General features: G+C 34.3%; 2 protein-coding genes across 4 annotated transcripts; both read right to left on the bottom strand.

Moving 5' to 3' along the window:
- Nucleotide 1: 1 nt before the first annotated feature.
- On the bottom strand, nucleotides 2-11,056 carry LOC100652201 (stress response protein NST1). 3 transcript variants are annotated; one of them, XM_048409908.1, is made up of 7 exons: nucleotides 10,867-11,056; nucleotides 10,028-10,085; nucleotides 3,571-3,926; nucleotides 3,354-3,494; nucleotides 3,136-3,276; nucleotides 2,730-2,885; nucleotides 2-2,315 (listed from the first exon to the last, which is right to left on the bottom strand). In XM_048409908.1, exons 2-7 carry the CDS (start codon nucleotides 10,062-10,064, stop codon nucleotides 2,223-2,225), a joined length of 924 nt encoding a protein of 307 aa, XP_048265865.1. In that variant the 5' UTR covers nucleotides 10,065-10,085; nucleotides 10,867-11,056; the 3' UTR covers nucleotides 2-2,222. The 3 variants fall into 3 exon arrangements, with proteins under 3 accessions (XP_048265865.1, XP_020721206.1, XP_003398890.1); XM_020865547.2 differs by lacking the exons at nucleotides 10,028-10,085; nucleotides 10,867-11,056 and adding exons at nucleotides 4,875-4,964; nucleotides 6,074-6,400; XM_003398842.4 differs by lacking the exons at nucleotides 2,730-2,885; nucleotides 10,028-10,085; nucleotides 10,867-11,056 and adding exons at nucleotides 4,875-4,964; nucleotides 6,074-6,400.
- A 1,124-nt stretch (nucleotides 11,057-12,180) lies between these two features.
- Nucleotides 12,181-19,868, bottom strand: LOC100652318 (transcription elongation factor SPT6). Its single transcript, XM_012313601.3, has 5 exons — nucleotides 19,687-19,868; nucleotides 19,517-19,604; nucleotides 14,966-19,221; nucleotides 14,637-14,874; nucleotides 12,181-14,546 (listed from the first exon to the last, which is right to left on the bottom strand). The coding sequence occupies exons 1-5, from the start codon at nucleotides 19,723-19,725 to the stop codon at nucleotides 13,930-13,932; spliced, it is 5,238 nt and encodes a 1,745-aa protein (XP_012168991.2). The 5' UTR covers nucleotides 19,726-19,868; the 3' UTR covers nucleotides 12,181-13,929.
- Nucleotides 19,869-19,922: the final 54 nt, after the last annotated feature.

Here is a 19,922-nt window from a genome sequence, read left to right as displayed (position 1 = left end):
GTAAGTGCGTGTAGGTATGTCCGTTTACTTCACACAATCAGGTTCTCTTTCACGAACACATTTATCCGAACTAAAAATTTATCCGAACAAATATCGAAGGCAATCAATATATCGTTAAGAAATTGGTTTCTCGCGATATATTGTTTAATCCAATAAAAATTTATTTTGCAATAATGGTTTTGCAAGAATTGATTTGCTTCTTCGCACCACTATAAGACAATTACCAAAGCTCACAAGAAACCATACGTACATATCGTAACCGTATATATATATATACCATATATAATATATATATATATATATATACCATCGCGTAGAAATCTATAATATTTATATATAACGTAGATCGAAAAAGACAATCATAACATACATACGTCGGGCATCTATATAATAATTATACGAAATACATTTTGCAAAAGATCACAACAATTATGCAAAAATAGACGTTATTCGACACGTGTCATAACCACAAGAAAAATCAAAACTTTTCGTCTTTTTCTTGACATTGCAACACGTGCCGAATTAACCGCAACACTCAGCAATGTAGGTTACAGTTATATATTCGTCGACGTAAAAGTTCTAATGCTTCTTTTTTCCTTTCAATCTCTGTTTTTTAATTAATTTATTTTTCTCGCGTTAACATTTCTGCAATAGCCCTTTGTAAAAATTTTTTGTGTAGTATCAATATCTAAGACCGTAGGATATCGGTTGCAATATCACTGCGACATATTTTCTTTTTACTCCTTTTATTTTGTGACGATACCGTGACCAAAGCTAAAAGTTTCCTTCCGTTTGTGGTATCCCCATTATATATATATATACGAGTATTTAAGAAGATCGAGGAACCATCAGCTGACTATTTCATTACGCGAAGGAAAATTTCTGTAAAAACTTTGCCCTGATACGGATTTTGTTATATTTTTAAATACTTCCAGCGATGATATATAATGCGAACGAAATTAAGGCCCCTAAGCCACGGTATCCATACGAGTATAGAGGAATCAAATGTCTTTTGCTCCTCCTTTCTCTCTCTCACACTCTCACTTAAAGACTACACATTTTGACAAATAATTAAGTCATCACAGAAGCATCATATTATCATATTCAATTAGACTACATATTTCGTAAATGTTGTTCTGTTAGCGCAGTAATATTACAATGATCGAGTACAAAATGGTTTTAAAGTTTTCAAGCCTAGTATAAAGCACTATTATATATATTATAAGTGTGCTTACATGTCGGCACGAACCATACACATATACTTATCATATATGTACTGTACTGTACACACATATGGTCGCAATTACCACTTACGATCTAATTGTAGCGGTAGTATTCTATGATTAATCTACGAATAAAAGCAAACTTTTTAACGAACAAAAGCACAAACCAAAAACTATGTAAGAAAAAAATGAAGGATAAAAAGAGTCTTTATCAGGAGAATAAATTTTTTAACGTTTGACTCCGATAATCGCTATGACCTTTTTTGATTTCAAATTTAAACAGAATATTTTATTAACGGGGTAATTAATGAAATAACAACATTGTAGTATCAAAAGAAGGAAATGTACTGAAACAAGCATTATAAAAGTTGTAAAATATTAGACTCCAACATACACAATTGATCATAAACATATAAGATATTTTTAATGCCACCTTCTAGAAGATCCACAATCGTGTAAGTGGTAGGCACATTATAACTGAAAATATTTTACATGTCCTATCTTTCAACCGAGGTTAGGATTAGGTTAAGGTTAGGGCTTACGTCTATGTATTCGTGTACATTAAAAAAAAAAGAAATGAGTGTAGTTAGATAAAGACAGTGATATTCTTTGCACGAGTAGTAATTGGGAGAAAAATAACCAGTTAATTCTCCATAATATAAACGTTTCTTTGAATCATTTTGAATGCTTTATCTAACTGTAATAAAATAAAGCCGTTAAAATTGCAAATCTCTCCAACTACGATTAAATCGCTTGCATTAAGTTCCTTAATTTTCTTCCAGCGAACGAAAATGGCACCAAGCGTAATGGAGTCTCGTAAAGCACAGCGAGTGCAACTCCTTAGTTTTAGTTTATTTCAAAATTCAAACACGTAACTCCGACGATCTATTCAGCGAGTGACTCTGCAAGCGGTAGTCAAGTCCCGCTCTCCTCTTTCCCCAATTTTATAACGATGAAAAGGTATTTTAACGAGGATAGCGATCAAGAATGACGTTATGTTTACCCAGAACTGGCAGTTTCCTTTTCAGCGGGCAGGACAGATTGCTCGGACAGAGCTGCCTTATTCTGTCTTACCATCTCGGCGCGCCTCTCCTTTAGAACAAGAAAAATAAGAATGATATTTTAAGCGTAAGTTTACGAGATTCAACTATTCTAAAATAATAATGTTTATGTGTTTCATGCTAGAGGTGATATTAAGCTAACATCCATCAGGTATAGTAGCTCATAAATGCAGGATCATGCTGAAAAGAAAATGATAAAAAATTAGATATATAATTATACATAATATAACTGAATTCCTATGAGGAATATTTTCTGCAACATAATATGACAAAGCACGATTAAAATTCATTAAACGTTCTAATGATAACCGTATGCTACTGAAGTTCATAAAATTTCTACTGAAACTCAATCAACAAAACGGGTATAATATAAGCCAATATCTCATGATGGTAGGAGGTGAGAGACAATAAGAATATTGAATCAACAAAAAGAGGGCGAAATTACATGCTGGCGAATAGCCTGCACACGACGTTGAATCTCTCGCTGTCGGTTCTGCTCCGCAGTAGAAACTCTCTTGTCAAATTCGAACTTTTTCACCAGAAGTTCTCTCGTGGCGCACTCATCCGCCATCTGGCGCACTTTTGCTATCTTCACAGTGTTCTAAACGACCATTTCAAATTCCCTTATTGGGTAACATTGTCGACAGTGTGTAAGAAAGGATTTCCACTAAGAAAACAACCAAGTTTGGAAAACTACATTCCCGTGTACTCGTGTTTTCAAAACTTGACCAAAACAGGTGTTACTTCTACAGAAGCTAGAAATCCTTCCTGGTAGTTGCCAAAACAATCTAATAGAAAACCCATAAAACTAATACCAAAGTCTAAGTTAATGAATAATGCATACGACTTACATGAATGCGCAGCTTCTCTTTCTGTTCGCGTTCGATATTCTGACGGCGTTCGTGAGCTTGATCTAACTTGCCTTGAATCTGAGATTCAAGTTGTTGCACACGCTCGGTTAGTCCTTGGCGTACGCGGGCAACTTGCTCCTCCTAATAATCAAAAAATGAGATTAAATAATATATAAAAGGATATTTTATTTTACTAATCAATAATATCGAAGACTGACATGTTCTTTTAGACGATCCAGCATCCTCTTAATATTCTCGTCCCGTTGAGCGGCGGCAGTTTTCAGCTTTTCTTCGACGGCACAACGAACCTCCTGAGTCTGCTGTTCAAGACTCAAGCGAGTTTTCTCTACACTTTCTAACTATAATCAAAAATAGAAAAAACATGATAACATTTATGCGATGAATATATGCAAATAAAGGAAGATCTCAACTAACGTGCTCTTTCAACTTGTTTTTCAGTTCCGCAATGTGCGCCTCTCGCTTCTCTTCTGTATTATTCATCTTAGCATCTAAAGATTCACGCGTCGCAGCAATGAAAGCAGCGCTAAGTTCATCTTTCTTGCGAGCTGCCTCTTCAATTTTGCTAAGCTTAGCAGCAAGAGCAGCAAGTTTATGAGCTTCCAAAGAAAGTCTTCTTTCCTCTGCTGCTCGAAGCTTGTCTTCAATAGCGACTTGTTGAGTCGGACTTGTCTGTGGGGGTGACGGTGCTCTCTTCTGTACTGTTGGCTCTGCTAAGATTACCTCATAGCACAATCCACCTTTGGACTTCTCTTGGCATCGAATTTCAGTTGCTATAAACGCGTTAATAAGCAAAATGTATCGGTAAATATATTGTTAATTTCAAATCCTTGGAATTATTCAGAATTATTAATAATATTTGCTTCAATATATTAAACATACTAACTTGAGTACAATTTTACAAATTAAAAACAATTATTCAAATGTTAACATAATTGAAGAATTAATTTTCATTAAATCAACCAATTGCGTAAGTGCAAAACAAATTAATTATCGCTACTCGTAACGTAGCAAAAATCTACATACGCATAACGACGGGGTAGTAAACCTTCATGATTCATTAATTATTTTACGCGTCCCCCATCGAGCAAGGTGCAATTAAAAACATCCAGTCCCTCAGGCCGGCGAGACACAATCCACTTTGGCGGAAGATTTCTCGATCCCATTCATCTCGGGTTCGCTTCGAAGTACACGAGTTACGGAAGTATGACTCAGACCACAAGAAGGAAGGATCGATCAGCCCACGAGACGATTGTCTCTAGGCGCCGCGACGTCTAGCGTCGGCACACGCACCTTTCAGCGGCCACCCTACCGTACACCGCAACGGAGCGTTCTCCGACATTCGCCGCCTTCGATTTATAATTCACCGGCGACATATTGGCGACTGTACGAGTCGAGTTCGTTGCACTTTGCAGCGAGCGCAATTTGCACGGAAAATCGATCAAAAGGTTGTGCAATTTTCAATCGATAAAATACCGTCTAGCAAGCAATAACATATAAAATAACAACGATATATCGTTAAACGATAAAGCTTTCTACTTTGGTCTGTGATTCTTCTTTCTACATCATCAACTTTATGCGGTTCTTGAGTAAAAGTCAAGCGCTGTTAATTAAACTTAATTCAAACGCGATTAAGCTTTCGATTACGTAGGTACTGGTGCAATTCGAAAGTTAATGGATCGACGGCAAGACTCGTTAATTAAAAAACGACATATACTCACTGATGAACTTTACTTTCTTCGGTTGCTTGGTTCGCGGTTTTCCTTTGCCGCTGGGCTTCTTGAAGGGCGCATTGCCCCTTCTGCCTCCCGCTTCGAAAATTGAGAATCAATGAGTGTCGTATTACCGTAGGGACCAGGGAAATAGGAATCGTGTTTTAATTAACGGGAAATCGATGCAACCGTCTCCTATCGGTTAACAAAGGTCAACAAAGCCAAGGGTGGCCATCTTGGGCCGCACCCCGATCGTAGCGAATTTTGTGGAAGCTTTCCTCTCATGGAGCACATTCATACCGATTATTTCTTAAATCTGTATAGGTATCTGCACAAGCTCAACATAAGTCAAGATTTAAGATAGAAAATATCGATCCGATCAAATTACCATGATTATTGTGTTAAAGTATATGCCAAACTTTGAAAATAATAAAATAAAAATAATATTAACACACTAAATTATGTAATATCGAGTTATATAAAAAATAAATGGAGAATAATGATACTACCGGTGTAATAAACTTTTGATGTGGATAGTAATATCGATGATACACGAATACACTACGAGTACCAATTGGTAGAGGGTAGAGAAATTGATCGAACTGCAGGTACCTAAGATAATACGATACCAACGTGATATCGACCACCGTAGACTGCGGTAAAAATACACCGACCATCAAGTTCAAAAAATATGTATTTAAAAGGAGAACGTTTCAGGAAAGTTCGAGGAGGAAATTGTCACGTTTCTCTGTGCCTCGAAGTTATTTAAACATAACGTATTCGAACCTTGTCAAGAGCAAAAAGAGTTATTGATAATTTACATTTTTTGAATTGAAAAAAACAGAGCAGGTAAGACGAATAAAATAAACAAGGAGTTGTTACAGAATTGATTTAACGATCGCGATATCAAAGGTAGTAAGTAGCGACAATGAATAAAGGTGAAAAAATTCCACGTAAAACTGCATGCAACGATACCATATAAAATTAGATTAAAAGAAATGTCTGGTCACGAATTTAGCGGATCACTTCGATCGTAGGAGTCATTCACCGCGATATCGACTCCTCCTCCCCTACTAGTTCTCTGCATAGCCCGCAAATAAATTACCATAGAAACGAAAAGATAAAAAAATAAAAGAAAAAATACGAAGATCGGTTGCACATCTTTCTTCCTAGCAAAGATTAAAATTTTTATCAAATGGAGAACTCACCTACGATGCCCAAAGGTGCTTTGCAGCTATGACAGAAGCACTGCAGCACTGAATCGCGCACAAGACCGATCAGCATATTTCTAGCGTTTGTTTACTCGCTGCTGCCCGCGAATCGTGGTCCGTATTTAGCGAAATTAAAGAGCTTGGCGAAAACGGCTATGAGAATGAAAAAAGGGAGCGCAGAAGAGTCGGCGAGAGGACACGTCCAACGAGCAAGGAGAAAGGCCGGAAGTGGCTGAACTCGTATCTGGGGCGGTGGCTGGAGGGCAACTGATCCGCACAGTGCGCCACGACGCCGGGCGTCGCTCAATATCCACCGACTGGCGCCTCTTGCGCCCCTAGTCGCGGCAGACCACTCCCCACTGCAGCGAGTAGCCTACCCGACGACAAGCCACCCTTCCACCTCTGCTAACCTCCAACCTCCAACCTCCACCTCGAGCAACCTTAACATGCCTATATCGTGGACCCGGCTGCCGGTCGCTAGGCACGTGTGGAAGCTACGTGGAGGCGTAAAATACCATCTGTCTAACTCCAACCACCGTCAAGCTTCTTATACTTTGACTCAAACTCGTACCACCAGCCTGCTGATCAATGGGCGATATCTTCTTATCACGATCTTCGTCACATTCCGCAGTTTGCCAAAGCATAGTCCCGCGTTCTTTAATTTTTGCTATGTTAGAATTAGTAAGAATTAAGATTAGAATTAGATCATTATCGAAAATATTGAAATTGAATTTCGTTTAACTGTAGCTGGAATATCTACCATCGAAGATATGGTAGTTCTTACACATATAATCGATAGATTTCTTTCGAACATTTTCTTTTATATATTTGATAGAATTGTAAGAAAATGTATTGAAATAATATTGTAATATTGTACAGAGATGAGATTACAATCTAAAGATTTTTGAGTTAATCATTTTTCCGCAGCATATCGATTTGAAAGTTTGCGAATATTTTATATAACCGACGCCCTATTTCGCAACTATAAATCAAGCCCTACCGCTCGCTAGATCCTGCCCTTGCTTGGTTGCGACACCGAGGATGCGATCTTCGAACTGACGACTTTGCAGTATGCGCCTTGAAGAGCATTTGTAGAGTGCTGAGAAACCTTGTTTCGATTGTTCCGGTATCTGTGTTAAGCACTTCTACTTGAATTTACTTGAACCCTCGGAACACACAAAAGCCTATTAATTTCCTGACATTTGAGAAAACTTCAACTTCGACTTTATTGCTATATTTCTTCGATCGACATATAATGTGATTTCGTTTCGCGAGGAATAATTCAGTCGTTCACCCACCCTCATATCTAAACGATCCATCAATATTTTTTGCCCTTCTCGATAGCTCTACATTGACACTCGAAATAGATTGCTCTTTTTACGAAACTGTATCTTCTGTTTTGTCTATGGACACACCCTTCGTATCTTCGAATCCGACTGACCGTACATCGTATTCATCTTTTTCTATCCTCTGTGGTTATTTTTCGCCGTATTTTAATAATCCCGCGAAATGGTAAAATCGGTCGAAACAAATGTAGAAAACAATACTAAAACAAATCGAAGTCAGAAAATGTAGGACGCAAACGATAATCGTTGTTCCGTAAACTTTTCCATTTGACAGAAACGATCGAACAATTGCAATGTTGGAACTCCGTGACGCATTACAATCGAAGGATATGCCGTAAAATGAATGAATCTCCTACACGTGGATCGATATCGTGGAATATTTTCAGAACTCGGAACGAGGGAACAGGCGATGTTAATAATGCAGTCGCCCCTTTTTCTACTGGTCACGAACCGTGGTAAATTGCGCAGAAATCGGAGTGACGTATTCTAATGGAAGTACCTCGAAACCGAATCTCGCCGTTTGCCAAGGATTCTTTTTAAATTTCAACCTTTCCGATATCTTCATTTAAAGCTCACTGTATAGCTGACAGCAGATGATACTAATACTATTACATTTTCCTTGTACACCAAAGAAAATCATTTTATTCTAAAGCAAATAAATAATAAGTAACAACTGCCCGATAGCAATTCGTTAAAAAATCTATTCACCCGAAGAGGAAACAGTGATCCATGGAATGTCTCGATCTCATACGATGTTTAATAAGTTTCACTCGCTCGTTACATTTAATTGGATGATTTAAAGAAGCGTTAATGAAAAGAAAGACAAGAAATAGAAGTAAAAGTTGTAGTTGACCAGTCAAGAAAGGTGCATCGTTTTAAAATATGGTTTATTGTCGCATACCCTTTAAGGCAGGAAGAAATTCAACGGCGAGTTTCACCGAGGGAAATCACTTATGGACATTTCATCCGATATATCTTGCACCAGACAATCAGATTAACCTACGCACTTCGATGTTACCATGTGTACGCTGTTTAAATTCTACTGAGAGTTAACCGAACTGCTCTCTTTCACGCGTGCAAGAGAAACTTGAATCTCATCCTTCGGCACGACGAGAGAAGCCGGTCTGAAAAGAGCGAGGAACGAGGCTTCAAATCGCATGCTAGCAGCTGACGTAGCGTTCAATTGTGAAACAGCATTATTTATCGATACACAACACTTATGCGGGTCCCGTTACACCATGTACAGTCCGATAATGAAAGATCAATACAATCGCTTTCCATATAATTATTCGCATTGCGAAATTACAGATAGCCATAGAATTGTTGCATTCAATTGATACATAAAAAAATCTATACTCAACCCATGGAGCACGTATGTTTCGTTATATATATCTTACATTACATACCATTTTGTAAAAAATTTAGAGCAAACCTGGAGATAAGTTGCAATGCAATGAGTATTTTTTAAATTCCATATAATCCATTGTTTGATCATTTTTTAAATTTCATATAATCTTTTGATAATTTTTTAAATTGTGTTTAACTCATCATTGTATCATTTTTTTATATTTTATTTAATCAGTATTGACTATCAAAGCCTTCAAGAGGAAAAGAATTTTCAGCTCCAATATGACAATCGTAAAAAGTCGCTCATAAATATTGACTCTACAGTTACAAGGAAACTTTAAATTACGTTTGAACTAATATATCAAGCAGTCTTAAAAGCTGAAGTATATAATATAACTATAAAAAGAACAAAATGTGAAAATACATCAATTTATCATGTTTAGATAGAATAAATAGTCTATTTGCACAAATATAAAAATATCGCAACAGCGATTTATTGAAGAAACACATTTTTATATATTAAAATTGCTGGTAGTTGAGAACCACTGAAAGGCGTTCAAGCACTGCAGTTGAGACAAGCTGCAGTTGCCACGGTGAAGTGCAGGCTGCACTTCTCCGAGGACGCCAATGGAGGGCTCTGACCTCTTCTCAGCAACTATCTACTTTTCGCTGCCTTAGGGTGTGTTCCTACTGCCATCTAAATTGCCTTCCTAATTAACGATCCTTTGTCATACTGACTTTGCCATCCAAAAGTGTAAAAATCGTGTTACATACAATTCACGACTACCTTTTTATTCGACACGGAATTTTGGCTCATTACTCGTGGCGATTTACGAAACTCGACAGAACAATGACTGGAAGAAAGTCGTCGTTACAAATATAATATGTATATAGGTGTACGGAACTATCGTATCGTAAATAACATCGTTGACATGTAGTACATACTGATTGTATAAGATCAAACAATGTATACGTGAATATACTTAACGTGCATGGAATGTATATTTAAAAAAAAAATTTATTCATTACTTTCTTAAAATAAGCTATCAACTTGGATAAATAACAATAAAAAACGTAAACATATTATGTATTATATGTAAGATGTATAATGTACATGTCACGTATATATTGTATATCTTATCGCAATTCTTTGTTAATACTCAAGATAGTATCATATAGATCACAAATATCGTTAACTGGAGAAATCGTTATAGAAAATAATCCATTAATATCTTTGTTCAAAGATTCCATTACTTACATTCGTTGTTAACAGGCGACTCAGTAGCCGTAGCCATTGCTGCCGTAGCTGTATATCACTGTAAAAGAATATCTTTCATTTTATAAACTGAGTTTGAAAAAAGCTAAATAGTATTTTTTGCGAATATTTATTTCTTGTTTCATGTAAACTACATTAACTTTCGTACATATTTTACAATTTTCAATGTAATAATCCCATCTAGAAAGTTCATTTCAAACAAAGGAGGTATATAAGGAAACTATATGCTATTTATATTGTGGCCAAATTCCTCAAGGATCGAAAAGATTTTATTCCTGGAAGAAATGTCTTATAATACACCTGTATACGATGAAAGGGTAATAACTTTCTAGGAAAAGACAAGGCATTATTGCGTGTTATTCTTACATAAACGAAATAAACGGTATTTGAAATTATTCGAAGCTGTCTGTACGATGTACAGTATATAGAGTGCAATGAACCAGCCTCACGAATATATGTCAAATTTGCTTTGGCTTGACGTTCAGTGACTTCACGAAAAATCGTTTTCAGTATTCTCTTCTATATTTTACGAAAATATTATAATAAATTTATTTAAATGCAATTACTGAAAGTAGAAGTTACGATTACTTCTACGCATGATCGCGTTCAAAAAAAATATACTGCAGTCACGCTGTAAATCGAATGCGGAAGATGTCGATTAGGGATTTTGTACAAAAACAACAGCACTCTCTTTGTTTGGTATTGAATATTGATTAAGCATAAACGAGAATAAGCGGTGTCTCTTTGTTCGTACTCGGTGGCGTCCCTTTATCACCTCGTGAACTTACCGTCGTAAATTGGAAATAAACAAATTAACTTACCTGTTTCCCCTTTAAAAGAATGAATAAGTAATTATTGAAGAGTAAAAGTAGATCCTGCGACAGGAACAATCACGCACGCACTTGACAATGCTAGGACTACTAGGAGATCTGAACGGTCGGTGGACTTGCTGGCTTGCTGGCTGCTTTTATTGCGACATGCAAGTATCTCTGTGTATTTCAGCGATTCACACTGGTGAACGTTTGGCTACACATACGACATATACGTACATTTTATCAAAGTGCTCGAACATTCGTGAGTTCTCATTGGTCAAGCTAAGTGATCGGTTCATCGAGATTGGTTCGTTTGAATTTGAAGCGTTGGCTGAATTGTACCAGGACGTGTCACGCGGGTCTTTTACTACGCATTCGCAGTACCGTTTTCATTGTTTAAAAGATAACCATTGTAAATACAACGTACTTAAGCAAGCTAATTACAGTTTCCTTAATGTATTCTATTCATATTTACGTTATATCGCATTATGTCTTATTAAGATATGTTTGTTATTATTTATTATAAATACATAATTCGATAATATTTAATTATATACTTATGAATTTAAAAGACCTAATGATTTTATTGAATAGCTTATAATTATCTCGAGTCATTTTATGCAATTTCTAGGATTAAAATATAATTTATAATAAACAATCTATAATAGTACAGTAGAAGCATTGTGAAAATACATGCATTTATATTTTTGACTGAAACACAGTCACACAGTTCAAAAAAGATTCATTTTGGATGAATCATATGTCTGCATCTCCAGCAACGTGCGTACCAATGTGTGGGAAGTTATGACCGACGACCGTTGTGCGACCATCAGAACGTAAAAATCCGTTCCAAATATGGTCGAGTCGTTATAACTGGTTTCGATGATTTTACGAGAAGACGCCATATATTCATTAAGATTTTAACTAATCATTATTACTTTTATTTCTATTTATTACTGAAAAGTGTGAAAATCTTGTTTTATTTTTCTTTATAGTAAGTAGCCAGTTTACATTATTAAAATAATGTCAGTCAATTATGCAAACCATTATGCAAAATATTTAATAAAATGCATGTATATGTTTCATATATATTCTGCTTTATAACTATAAAATAATCTTTAAAACAAAAGAACATGCTTTTTTTGTGTACTAAGTATGATTATTTATACATTATCAGATTTTTTAATATATATTGAAAGTATTTCTTAAATATATATTATTGTTATATATAATAAATAATTATTAAAAATTGAAATTCAAAATGATGACATTTGTAACTATGATCATTAGTTTATGAAGGGTTGAAAAGAAAGAACGAACATCTTATTTAACACATGTTTAATGTTCCTAATATTTTATAATAAAATACATATCAAAATTACATGTGCTTAGATTAACATATCGGTAGTAAGTCAATTATTATACAAATAAAACTTATACATATATTTTTGAATTAAGGCAGTATCTGTGTTTGAATAATATATATTAGGTCATCTCATAAGTTCGTGCCGACTTTTGTGTATACATTTCATGTGTCGATTTATAAACATACAACGATAAGGGACCAATGCACTTGAAAAATAAACAATCTTAACATATATAACCGCTCGAAAAACGGAACGAACTTATGGGATGACCTAATAGAACTAAATGGTAATATGATATATTTGAGCAAATATAAACAGATATATTGTATAGAATTGATAGTTTGAAGATGTAATATCATTGAGGTAGAATATTTTAAACATTATGTACATATAAAGAAGGAAAACAACATTTTCATGATAAAATTTGTTTTGCTAAATTGAAATATAAAATTGGCATTAAATCATTTCTGTTAATTTCCTCCTTTTTTATTTATATATATATTACACACTTCTCGATCAAAATTGTACATTTGTAGCAAAAACCTCAGAAAAGATTCTATAAAAAGAGCATAATGTACATATAAAGAAGGAAAACAACATTTTCATGATAAAATTTGTTTTGCTAAATTGAAATATAAAATTAAATATAAAATTAAATCATTTCTGTTAATTTCCTCCTTTTTTATGTACATATATATTACACACTTCTTGATCAAAATTGTACATTTGTAGCAAAAACCTCAGAAAAGATTCTATAAAAAGAGCATAATGTACATATAAAGAAGGAAAACAACATTTTCATGATAAAATTTGTTTTGCTAAATTGAAATGTAAAATTAAATCATTTCTGTTAATTTCCTCCTTTTTTATGTACATATATATTACACACTTCTCAATCAAAATTGTACATTTGTAGCAAAAACCTCAGAAAAGATTCTATAAAAAGAGCATAATGTATATATAAAGAAGGAAAACAACATTTTCATGATAAAATTTGTTTTGCTAAATTGAAATGTAAAATTAAATCATTTCTGTTAATTTCCTCCTTTTTTATGTACATATATATTACACACTTCTCAATCAAAATTGTACATTTGTAGCAAAAACCTCAGAAAAGATTCTATAAAAAGAGCATAATGTACATATAAAGAAGGAAAACAACATTTTCATGATAAAATTTGTTTTGCTAAATTGAAATATAAAATTGGCATTAAATCATTTCTGTTAATTTCCTCCTTTTTTATGTACATATATATTACACACTTCTCGATCAAAATTGTACATTTGTAGCAAAAACCTCAGAAAAGATTCTATAAAAAGAGCATAATGTACATATAAAGAAGGAAAACAACATTTTCATGATAAAATTTGTTTTGCTAAATTGAAATATAAAATTAAATATAAAATTAAATCATTTCTGTTAATTTCCTCCTTTTTTATGTACATATATATTACACACTTCTCGATCAAAATTGTACATTTGTAGCAAAAACCTCAGAAAAGATTCTATAAAAAGTGCATAATTTGTACTAGTAATACATATTTGATATAGAAAATGCTTTGTGCCAGTTAACAGAAAATAAAACCATACACATTTATGGTTCAATTTACTCTTTTTCTTTTGTTAATAGAGTATACTCTATTCGATAGAGTATTGTTTCAAATAACCAATTGTTCTAGCTACATATACATGTAAAACGTATGATTACCAACTTTCATCATATAGGGGAGTACCATCTCCACTTAGAGACATACTCCGGGGACTAGAATTTGTAAATGGAGTTTCTCTAGGAGATTTATAAGACGGAGTACGTGCAGATGGGGTTCTATTGCGCGGAGTTGCTCTCCCATTTTGATCTTCTTGATTTCGTGGCGTTTTTCTAGATTCATCATATCTTGGAGTAGTATTATTATAATTAGAAAATGAATTAGAAGATTGCTTTGATCGAGCCCATGCTTCCGCCGCTTTTGTCCAATTCGTTGCATTAGAAGTACTAGTGACAGATCTATGTGATCTTGCAATTCTATGTGAATTTGAATTCATTGCTGGAGGAATTGGTTGTAAGAATGGTCCTTGAGAGTGGCTGGGTGTTTGTGGATGATGAGGCGTGTGGTGTGGTGTATGATAGGGGGTCATAAACGGAGTTTGGCCGGAAGGTGTATAAGGCGTACTTCCATACATTCCATAATTATTAACACTAGCAGCTCCTGGAGTGTATGGTGGATAATGATGCGGAGTTTGATTTGCTACTTTCGAGAGTGAATGTAACATGTCGTGTGGCATATTCTGTGCTACCCTCTGTATTGTATCTGCATTCACTCCTGAAAAAAAAAAAACAGACAAAAAGGAAGTTAATTTCAGTAGAATAAAAATTATTATAGGATCCAAATTCTTAGTAATATGAGACTTACCATTCACTCCTGGAGTACCATTGTATGGTGTTCTGGAAGTCATAGTTCCATGTGGAGTACCAGGTGTAGCTTGTCCTGGCATAGGATCTCTAAAGTGTTCTTTGAACCAGCGGAACAAGTCATTTATTCTATTAAACATTTGATCTCTAAATCGAAATCCATCGGCTATTACAGTAACATATTCATGACGGCAACGAGTTCGTGGTAAATACGAAAGTAAAAATTTTCCAGGATAATTCTAAAATGTATAACAAAAAATATTAATTTAATTGAAAAATAAAAATTTTGAAGTAGGAATATAAGCAAATATTAAATATTTTCGAACATACCTTAGTTGCAGATACAATATATGGTATCCCTCCAGGATTTTGCTTCTTCTGTTCCTTCAAAATTTCTTCTGCTTTATCTTTAATGCCTTCTACGCTTGTTTTGTAATATTTAAAATCTAAAAGTTCCGAAGCATAAGCAGCCATCGGATTAATATGTCTAGCGATAATTTCATCCAAATCTTCAAATTCTTCATTGCCAATCCATAAACTGCGACCCAAAGAGAATGCATTTTCTTTGCCTTCTTCCCTTACATCAATATGTTGATAAATATTTTCTGTAACTTTCCATGTTACGGTCAAATGATCGGCTCCCTTACTGCTAGGTCGTATTATTGCTTCCCCTTGCCTCATGGTTGGCATTAACTTTTCAGCTTCCGCAAAACTTATATTATGGAAATTAGGATGAACTATAACACGTTTTACATAAGTTTGTCGTTGTTGTAATTTCTTAGCATCCTCATCTGTTTTCATATCTTTTTCTTCTGCCTCTACTTCATAATAAACGTCTCGCTGAGGTCTCCATTCGTGATTTTTATCAATAAGATCACTCGTCTTGCTAGTACATTCGACACTAAATCGTTCTACTTCGATCTTAATTATACGACAATGAATTACTTGTCCGACACGTACTCTTTCCTCTGGACTAGCGACATGTTTATCAGACAGATTTTTTACGTGAATGTATCCAGATATTCCATTATCCAACCTTAAACGAATTCCAGTTGCTTTCCCCGGACATGCACCGGCATCAAAATGATTCCATACCTCGGACAATTCTGGAAAATCGTTTTTCAAGCAGAATGGGCATTGCCATAATCCGGTTTCATCATTTCGAATAGGATTCGCTTGATCTAATTGATATCCTTGAGGTCTTCTATGGCTTATACCAACAACTGTTGCCAAAATTAATTTACCGACATAGAAAGTTTCCGGAGTTTCTTTAGTCAAAATATCAAATAATTTTTCAGTACTTAGAGATTGGTAAGGTACACGGAGATCTTTGTATCTGCAGTTCAGTTCGGCTCTTATATCGTAAAGAGTAATGCACTTGTTTCCAAAACACTGTCTTTCAAGCTCTTCTGCAAATGCATCTAAATCTAAATCTTTTAATCTTTCTGGTGATTCAAGAATTTCTTCTAGGGCACCAGCAGGATTTGCATTTTCATCATCATATTCTAAAGCATCTACTGCCATTTTTCTTGCCCATTCATATGTCTCTGGATGTACACGCGAGCCATCTAGTACTTCCACATATGCCTCTGTGCTATCTCCTAAACTATTTGTATCAATTTTAATAAAACCAGCACAATTGACAAACACTTTAGGTCCCATATGACATGCTGTTATAAGCTGTGTTCTATTTTCTAATCTCTGATTAGTTTGTTTCAAAATCTTAATCAGAGCCTGTGCTTTTCTAGGTCCCAAGCCACATACAAATTGTACTAGGTTTGCTGTATAAGGCTGCTGAACTGCTCTATTTAAATCTACTCCTACTTCATTTATACGATTTATAAATTCCAAATATAAATTTTCTATAAGATCATCTTTAGAAAGTTGATCTTGCAAAGGATGATATTTAAGGCACAGAATTTCTTCATCTATGGTACACAACTGAGAGAATTCTAATAGAGGATCTTGTATTTTTCTTGCTAAAGATATAGCTTGTCTTAACAATTCTGGATAATCTCTGAACTCAGATATACTTCTATTACTATTTGCATAAACTTTAGTAAGTTCATTATCACATATTTCCACTTGGATTGTAGGAAATTGTTCTTCTTTTGCAAGATTAGCTATACATTCTTTTATATCAGATACTATCATTAATGCTTCTCTAGATTCACCACTTACTACCACAACATGTGGTTTCTTTGTGGCAATAAAATTTTTAATTCCAAGCAACTGTGCTTTTTTCAATTTCTTTTCACTTTCCATAAAACTATTTTTACGTTTCAATAAATGCGGTAATCTTAGGTAATCAGTACATTCTCCTTCTGGAGAAATTATGCAAGCAAAGGCGGCTTGAGACGGATCAGGCACATATGCCAAACCCATCACACGAATTCCTTTGCTAGTATTCCAATCTTCGTCATCTTCATCGGGAAATTCACAAGTATATGGAGCAATTTTTATCCAATTGTACATTTTGCGGCAACACGCTTTCATAACACATTCTTTTGCTTCTAATAAAAGATTGGATCTCAATTCTTTTTTCAATTGAGGTATAATAATCCGATTTAAAGCTACTTCAACACTGCCAGTTCTTAATGCATTCCAATCTTGGACACTTTTACTAAATTCGTCCCTATAATATAGTTGCTTTATTTCATCGATATAATTATTGCTAGTATTTCCTTCTATCACGTCACTAAAGGAAAGTGTAATTAATTTATCTTCTTCTGCTACAATTAGCTTTAAGAATTGATCACCAACAAGATCCCGTACAGGTTTATTTTTAAGATATTTTAATCCATAGATGGCATGCCCTTCATCTATCTCCTTTATTCCTTTTTTAGTTGGTTTTACGGATACTTTTGCTCTCTCCATATACATTTCTCTAACGCATTTACGAACTAATGGTTCGTGCGCCAACTGAATCGCAACCATTAATTGTGCAGCTTTAAGTACTTCGTCACTTGTTGTAAATATTGCAGAACAAAAATCATTTGCTGCTATTGCAGGTTCTATTGGATCTTGATCTACTTCATGACGCTGATAATTGTCTTGAAGATTTTCAGCAAAATGTTCGGGTGAGAGACCAAATTTTTTAATAAATCCGTCTAGGCCAGCTTTTCTGCAAATATAGTAAGGACCTTTTCTAATCGGCTGCTTTAATGATTCGTCTATTTCTTCTTCTTCATCTTCTACATCAGGAACTTCAGGTAGATCTTCTCCATTTTCTTCAGCTTCTGCAAGTTGTTTCTGTCTTTTCTTCAATTTAGCTTTCATTTGTGCTTGTTTTTTCTTCTTATGTGCACTTTCTTGCATGGATGACATATCCTGATTATAATACAACATAAAATGTCGATAAATATCATTTAATTCTTCAAAAGTTTGAGCATTTTTAAGTCGTTCAATATCATCGTCTTTAATAACTCGTATGTTGTCAGGTAATGGAGCATCTGGATTTTTCATAATCTCATCTAATTGAAAATTCCTCATCTTCTCAAAGAGTTTCACTAAATTTTCTTTTCTTTGTTTAAGTTGGCACCATTTTATGTCAAACTTATAAATTTTCCACAAATCATTGATGTTTAACTCTGGCAACACGTATTCTTTTCTATAGAATGCAATAAACGGAACTTCGAAGTTCTGATTACGCATAAAATCTAAAACTTTCTTAATTTTGCCAATTGTTTGCGGACCCTTTTTAGCTCTTTCTTTGGCTTCTTCATTTAGATGAGAATCTTGTATTGAAATTGTTGGTTGACAGAATGCCTGTTTATATATCCATTCAGCTTCAAGATCTAATTCATCCGAACCTTCCACTGTAGGTATAATGGGAACAACGCGAAGTTGCATACGTTCAGGAATGTCTGTAATACGAATCTCATTGTCCACATCGGTGAAGTGTCCACGTATAAGTTCACTAGGTTCATATACTTCAAAAATACTTTTCCTTGTGCTCTTTCTCTTAAGATGTTTTTTTGATCGCCTTGGGCGGTCTTCTGCATCATCACGTATATATTCATCATCTTCCTCTTCTTCCTCTTCAAACTCATCCTCTTCATATTTCCCAAATTCGTTATAATCAAAATCAATGCCAAAAATATCTTGGGCTTCTTGCAATGCAGCATCCGTATATATAGGTCTTTTCTTTCTTCTCTTTTCGGTTATGGGTATTCCATCACCATCCACAATAAAATCATCTTCGTCATCACTTTCTTCCTCATCATACCTTTCCACTTCACCTCTGTGATTAACTTCACTTCTTTCTTCTTCATCCTCGTCTCCAGAACCTTGAAACAATTCATTGGCAATAGCATCTCTTCCATCGTCTATCTCTTTTTCTTCTTCCACTTCTGACTCTTCATCTTGTATTTTACGTAAACGCTTAAAACGACGTTTCCTTTCAACTTTAACTCCTAAATTTTCTTCAAGTAGGTCATAATCTTCATCTTCTAAACGATCATCAAAATCTTCATCATCACTTTTTTTACGTTTTCTAGAATCAGCAGATCCATCACTATCTTCACCATCATTGTCATCATCGATAGGACTATCATCAATAAGTCCGGGAACTTCTCCATAATCTTCTAAATATTAAATATACATATAATTTAAAGGAAGATGTTTCTAAGTATCAGTAAATATTAATTTACATATTATTAATGATGTATAAATCTTGACTCTAATGTTTAATATATAATGTATAAATAATATATATGATATGTATAAATAATATATATATATATAATAATGTATAAATAATATATATAATGTATAAATAATAATATTTAATGTATAAGTAATAATGTATTTCCTAGGATCTTAAAAAGCTTTGAAAGAAACAGTAACTAAATACTTTTTTGTATCAAAAATTTCACATACCTTCGTCGTCATATTCATCCTCACTGTCCTGCATTGCTTCTAATTTTTTAAGTTTTTTCGTTCCTTTAACATCAAGTTGTTGCTCTTCCTATAAAATTATGAATCAGATATGTTCACAATTATTATATGTTCACAAATAATTACACGTATTTCACTATTTTATTAGTTACCTCACTTTTTTCTGCTTCAAATTCTAAATAATGTGCCATTTTCTATTAGAAATATAAGAATTTTTCGAAAAAATATACAACAAAGCAAAATAACAGACGAAAAAATCGTACTACGGCGCAAGAAGCACTGACCGATCACTACAGCTGTTTAATACTACGCGTCTATGGGTATTGTGATCGTAACATTCCAGAAGCTTTCTTGGTGGGGCAACTTTCTTTGTAGTATAGTTCCTTAA

The sequence above is a fragment of the Bombus terrestris genome, chromosome 11 (genome assembly GCF_910591885.1).
Source record: "Bombus terrestris chromosome 11, iyBomTerr1.2, whole genome shotgun sequence".
In the NCBI taxonomy this organism is placed as follows: domain Eukaryota; kingdom Metazoa; phylum Arthropoda; class Insecta; order Hymenoptera; family Apidae; genus Bombus; species Bombus terrestris.
This window is presented reverse-complemented; position numbering and strand designations above follow the sequence as displayed.

Bases quoted from the DNA above. Each gene is read 5' to 3' on its own strand.
- LOC100652201 (XM_020865547.2), bottom strand. From the start codon at position 6,149: ATGCTGATCGGTCTTGTGCGCGATTCAGTGCTGCAGTGCTTCTGTCAT. The intron at 4,965-6,073 runs GTGAGTTCTCCA...CAATTTTCGAAG, and splicing joins AGCACCTTTGGGCATCGTAG to CGGGAGGCAGAAGGGGCAAT. The intron at 3,495-3,570 runs GTTAGTTGAGAT...TTTTGATTATAG, and splicing joins AAAACAAGTTGAAAGAGCAC to TTAGAAAGTGTAGAGAAAAC.
- LOC100652318 (XM_012313601.3), bottom strand. From the start codon at position 19,725: ATGGCACATTATTTAGAATTTGAAGCAGAAAAAAGTGAG. The intron at 14,875-14,965 runs GTATGTTCGAAA...TATACATTTTAG, and splicing joins ATATTGTATCTGCAACTAAG to AATTATCCTGGAAAATTTTT. The intron at 14,547-14,636 runs GTAAGTCTCATA...TTTTTTTTTCAG, and splicing joins TGGTACTCCAGGAGTGAATG to GAGTGAATGCAGATACAATA.